The sequence below is a fragment of the Petromyzon marinus genome, chromosome 16 (assembly GCF_048934315.1).
Source record: "Petromyzon marinus isolate PM22_M1 ecotype Great Lakes invasive population chromosome 16, UKy_Petmar_22M1.pri1.0, whole genome shotgun sequence".
NCBI lineage: Eukaryota > Metazoa > Chordata > Hyperoartia > Petromyzontiformes > Petromyzontidae > Petromyzon > Petromyzon marinus.
In genome coordinates this window covers 11,865,288-11,871,033 of record NC_133682.1, presented here as the reverse complement: position 1 = coordinate 11,871,033, position 5,746 = coordinate 11,865,288, and the positions used below count along the sequence as shown (strand labels likewise).

At 55.2% G+C, this 5,746-nt stretch overlaps 1 protein-coding gene across 1 annotated transcript; it reads right to left on the bottom strand.

Annotated features, from left to right (window-relative positions):
* Window positions 1-2,038: 2,038 nt before the first annotated feature.
* Window positions 2,039-3,882, bottom strand: LOC142924749 (uncharacterized). Its single transcript, XM_076067522.1, has one exon. It carries the CDS (start codon window positions 3,400-3,402, stop codon window positions 2,233-2,235), a length of 1,170 nt encoding a protein of 389 aa, XP_075923637.1. The 5' UTR covers window positions 3,403-3,882; the 3' UTR covers window positions 2,039-2,232.
* Between the last annotated feature and the right edge of the window lie 1,864 nt (window positions 3,883-5,746).

Sequence of the window (5,746 nt, the reverse complement as noted above, 5' to 3'; positions counted from 1 at the left end):
GAGTTGTACACCCCTAGCTGCCACTGCTGTTCATTGGCGTAAAATAAAATAAAATGTTTCGCTCCGGATGACGCTACAAAGTATTATCTGTATTTTGATTTAGCGTGCTGATCTTAAAGGTGTATTGAAAAATTTTATACTCCGACCGATGCTTCTGTTGTTGTGGAGTAACTCATGCAGCCAGCTATGGCTCTAAGATTTGGTGTAACATGTTATTTAGGTAGTTTATTGTAAAAATTCGGTCACAGTCCTTGTGATCACTGTTACGTTGCAATTATGGCTTTATTTTTTGGTGATTTGGAAAAGTTTTTTGGTTTGGACGTTTGTTTTGTTGTAGTACGGAGTTAGACTGATGGCCTTAATCTAAGTTTTTGTGGTTGTTGTTGTTTGACTTGCATCCCACTGGGATTTTTTGCACACAGCGTTGGTGTACGGTGCTTTTTTCAGGAATATTTTTGCTGGTTTTTTTCCCATGGATTTTCTGTTTGCGCAGTCACAGTCACTTTAAGATGTTTTTCTTGTTCGTGTTTTTGTTTTTTTGTTTGTTGTGGTTGCACCCGATTCAAGAGCCGAATGGCTCACAGGGCTATACCAAAATAAACTGAACTAAATAAACTGAACTAAAGTGGGGGGGGCATGAGGGTGTATAAGCGGGGGGTGTAGAAGCGGGGGGTATAGAAGCGGGGGGCGTGGGGGGTGGAGAAGTGGGGGAGTGTGGGGGGGCGTGGGGGGGGTTGAGAAGCGGGGGAGCGTGGGGGGGGTGGAGAAGCGGGGGGGGGGGGCGTGGGAGGGAGGAGCACCGGGGGGGCGTGGCGGAGGTGGAGAAGCGGGGGGGGCGTAGAGGGGGTGGAGAAACGGGGGGGGGGTTGAGAGGGTGGAGAAGCGGGGGGTGTGCGGGGAGGAGGTGATGATGGGGGCGGACAGTTTGAAACTAGGCGTGGCTTTCACCCCGCGTTAAGCCAATCACAAGGCCAATGGAAGTGCGCTTTATTTTTGGACGCAGTTGGTGATGACGGTTGTGTGGGGGAAGAAAGGAACATCGACCAATCACAGCGTTTAACATCAACAACCTTGCCCAATCAGAGTGCGTGTTACCATCCCAACGTTTAAAGCCTCGCGCACGACGCGGGGGATGTAAACAACTCCCGGACGACCAATCATCGAGCGCGTTTCATCGCCCCCCTCACTTCCGTCTCATCTCGACCAATGGGAGACGCCGCTACAAATTAATGGCCCCACCCCTCCGCATGCAAAGTTTGAATCAAACCAACTTAAATGTTTGATTTAAAGCTTTCGTGACTGCAGTGATTCATATTCTTGGTTCTTTCGGTAAAGTCACGTTGAAGAGAAACAATAAAATAAAAAAATATATAAAACAATAACATTCTCACGACGTTTCGACTGTAACACAAACACCTGATGATGACTGTTTTACAGTCGAAACGTCGTGAGAATTGTATTGTTTTATTGTTTCACTTCAACGTGACTTTACCGAAAGAACCAAGAATACAAACCAACTTTGTCTAGATGAGGGGGGGGGGAAGCAGCAGGAGGAGTTCATCGCCAGCGCCGTCTCCGCTGCTGCGCCTCTCCCACTCCCTCGCGCAGCTCCCAGTGCTGCTGGGCACCACCAGCGCGTGGCAGCAGCAGCAGCAGGGGCAGCAGGGGCAGCAGCAGCGGGGGCAGCAGCGGGGGCAGCAGCAGCAGGGGCACGCAAGGAGGTGGGTGACCACCACCACATCCACCGGCGGTGGAGGTGGTGGAGGTGGTGGAGGAGGTGGTGGCGGTGGAGGTGGTGGTGGTGGTGGAGGTGGTGGTGGTGGCGGTGGCAGAGGAGGTGGTGGTGGTGCAGGCGGTGGTGGAAGCGGTGGTAGAGGTGGTGGTGGTGGAGATGGTGGCAGCGGTGGTGGTGGAGGAGGTGGTGGTGGTGGTGGAGGAGGTGATGGTGGTGGTGCAGACGGTGGTGCAGGCGGTGGTGGAGGCGGTGGTGGAAGCGGTGGTGGAAGCGGTGGTGGAGGTGGTGGTAGAGGTGGTGGTGGTGGTGGTGGAGATGGTGGCGGCGGTGGTGGTGGTGGTGGAGATGGTGGCGGCGGTGGTGGTGGAGGAGATGGTGATGGTGGTGGTGGAGATGGTGATGGTGGCGGTGGTCGAGATGATGGTGGTGGCGTCGTCGATGATGGCGATGGTGGTGATGGAGTGTATATCAGTCAAGCGTGAACGTCTTCCATCTCTCTACCCGGCCACCTTTGTATCCCCCGTGCAGCTGCCTGCCTGGATCATTCGAACTCCACTTCGGTGATGGTGGCGATGGCGACGGTGGCGGTGTTGGGGCCGGCGGCGATGGTGCTGGGGTGACGATGTGGGATTGTGGGGTGCAAACGTGTGCGCGGGGTAGAAGGCGCGGTAGCCCCCGTGCAGTACGTACAGCTCCGGGTAGTGCAGGCGTGGGTAGGGGTTGCTGTTCCGGTTGGACGCCCTCACGAAGCGGCACATGCGGGGCCCCCTCTCGGAGGAGAACTCGCAGTGGAAGACGAGGACGACTCGCTTTCGGGGCTCCGAGAGGTGCAGGGGGCTCACGAGCAGCTGGCTCAGAGCATTGCCCTCCGTCACCACGTTCACCGCTCCCTTGATGTGGCCCCCAAGGAACTCGTAGGGGTAGCGACAGTCGATGACGAGGAAGCGTCCAACGGCGTCGCGGAACTCCCCCGCCAGCAACAGGCTCAGCGTGTCAGCTGAGACATACTTGAGGCTCTCATCCTTTCCAGACACCAGAGGCAGCACGTGCGGCCTGGTGAAGTCCCCAATCAGAGAGCGGTCCGGGGAGACCTCCAGAAGCAGAGTGATGTCATCGCAGGCTGACATGGACTTCCTGCATACACTGCTGGCGCTCCCCCCTCGCTCCGACTCCTCTCCGTCCCCACCACCATTGCCGCCGCCGTCTCCGCGGTGACGCTTGCTCCTCCCCGGCATTCCGCCCGGCGTTCGCTCGGCCCGCTTGCACCACACCGCCACCGCCTCCTGCTGCTGCTGCTCGGTAAAGGTCACCACCCGGAAGTCCGAGGTGACCCCCGCCGCCCAAGCCGCCCGCGAGCTGCCCATGGAGGGCGTGGAGGGCAAGCGGAAGAGGCAACGCTGGTGGCGATAGCGGCTCCCGGTGGGGGTGTGGCTCGGGGTGTAGGACACGAGGGGGGCGTTGATCAGCCACCATCGCCTCCTCCTTGCCGGCTCTACAGGGGAACTCCAGGAAGCCGTCGTCCTCCTCGTCCACGGCGCTGGGGGTGCCGGAGGCGGTGGTGGACGCCCGCGCCGGTGACGCTGCCACTGCCGCCATGGCGCCGGCGGCGGAACTCCTCTGGCACTGGCCCCAGGCTGGTGCTGAGAGGGCAACCTGCTCCTCATCATCCTCTTCCTCAGTGTGGTTGTCCTCTGGCACCTGCTGGACCATCAGCACTGGGGCTGACATGTGTCTCCATGCGTCTCGCTGACCGCTGCCCAGGTGGTTCAGCCGCCGGGGCAGCAGAGGCTTCTTGAAGTCAAAGTTTTCTTTGTTGTCGGCCGTGTCCCCCGAGGCCGGGGGGCAGCAGGAGCAGTAGGCGGAGGACAACGGCGAGGAGGAGGACGAGGATGAGGTGGGAGGCGAGTCGTCGTCTGCCGACGGTGGCGTTGACAGAAGCGGCTGCAGCCGGTTTGGGGGGCCCGCCAAGGCCGGGCTGTTCCCCAGCAAATCAATAGGCAGAGAGTGAACTCTCCACATCGCAGACCTCCTTTCTCCACCTCCAAAGGTAGCCAGGGCCTTGAGCAACCTGAATGAGTCTTCCTCGTTCCGAGCATCTGGCGACTCCAGACAGAGACCGGCATCGGACCCCTCTGACAGGGTGGAGGGGGAGCACGGCGGTGACGGTGCCACCGCTGCCCAGCCACGACGGCGGAGGACGGCGGCGCCATATCACCCCGGCAGTCCCCACCCCGGAGTCCACCCCCACATCGGCGGAGGAGGAGTCCATCGCTCGTCCGAGGTCGCCACCGCCTCTCCCCTCCGGCCCTCCGCCGCCAATCTTCGGTGGCGTGAGGCGAAGATGGATCCCCCTCCCCCCCTCTCTTCCACCACCTGACTCACTCACACATCATACACTGGGAGTGTCATGCTGCCAGCTATGGCTGCTAGTTTGGTCGTACATGTTATTTATATCGTTTATTGTTAAATAAAAATCACAGTTCCTATGATTACTGTTGTTACATTGTTTTTGAAGCTTTTTTGGTGATTTAGAAAACATATGGTTAATCTATCTTATGGTTGGTTTTGTTTGACTTGCATCAAACTGGGATTTGAGCACACAGCTGGTTTATCTAGGGTGTATGTGTTGCGCGTCGTCGTTTCAAGACGATTCTAAAGTAATCTACAACCTTTGATTCCTTTGCGCGATTTAAAGAATCGATTCTTTGCACGCTCGGGTTTTATTTTATTTGAATGAGTTATCTTTTCATTTGTATGTTATGTTTTTAAGTTTTCAGACGTTTTTAAATATATTTCCCCGCTAGTAGCAGTATATATCGACTCTATAGCACAAAGTACTCACCTGACAGATTGCCGTGACGAGGCCTAGTCTCGTTGCAAAGCCTCCGGCCTCGCCTAAATTGCCCAGCCGGCCGAGGCTGTGGGCTGGGCCGCTACCCCCCCCCCCCCCCGCTACAATAATCCTATTTAATCGCTATAATTTTAGTATCTACCGACCCTATAATAGTAAGTGTACACATTGGGGTGGAGGGGGAGAGAAGAGGACGTGACACTTTGATGAATTTACCTCAGCGTTGCGTGTAAACTTTTTGCATTTTTAACGGGAATGAGAAATGGCGTCCACCCTCCGGCGACGGCGTCTGCGCATTGCCAGGGGCAACTCGTGTCGGCGTTTCGCGCATGCGCAGCAGCAATCCAGTCGGCAAAAATAAATAAATATAGAGGAATCGCACTAAATCGTTAATTAAACTACTTTAAAGATAAGGGATGGGAAAACGAAATAGCCTATTCCCACCGCGGGGCCCGGGGCGTGCCGCCCGGCAAATTTTTTTCTATGCGAACCCCACGGTCCGAGAGCCAAATCCCCCGCAAGCAAGCGTACGCAGACAGACGGACAGACAAAAATGCCTTTTATAGGTTAGATGGTAAAGGTGCAACCCTGCAATTTCTTGCTCATGCCACTGCTGTTGGAAGGGCCCCTCCAATAGAGGGAGCTCTAGAGCAAGCTCTAGATTATATATTTGCCTCCTCCTCCATGCTGGCCAGACGTCCAGGATTAGGTCGGAGTACCCACAATTTACCCCACCATGATCGACCTGCCTATCCACTAAATTCACGACTATTATGATAGTGGATAGGCTATCATTTTTCACTCAGGCCGCCAACTCCAGAGGGCTACATAAAATGCACTGCTGTCCACCCAGCAGTATAACTGGATACATCACAGTCGATCAGCATAATGAATGTGGTGAGGTAGAGTGTGGTTACTCAAAGTTTTTTTTTAATAAAGAAGTCTGGCCAGCGTCGAAGAATAGGCCAAATACCCTGTGGGAATGCTCTCTAGCGGAGGCGCTTCTATCCGTAATGGCATGAGCAAACAATTGCAGAGCTGCGACTTGGCCTAGTTTTTTCTTATAACATGTATTTGCAGTGTAGTTTTTGTTGCCTTTGTACCCCGGGTATCCCTTGCTAAATCGATGTTTTCTTCATTAGGCTTTGGATTGATTATAA

Coding starts and splice junctions, on each gene's coding strand:
- LOC142924749 (XM_076067522.1), bottom strand. CDS start 3,402: ATGATGAGGAGCAGGTTGCCCTCTCAGCACCAGCCTGGGGCCAGTGCC.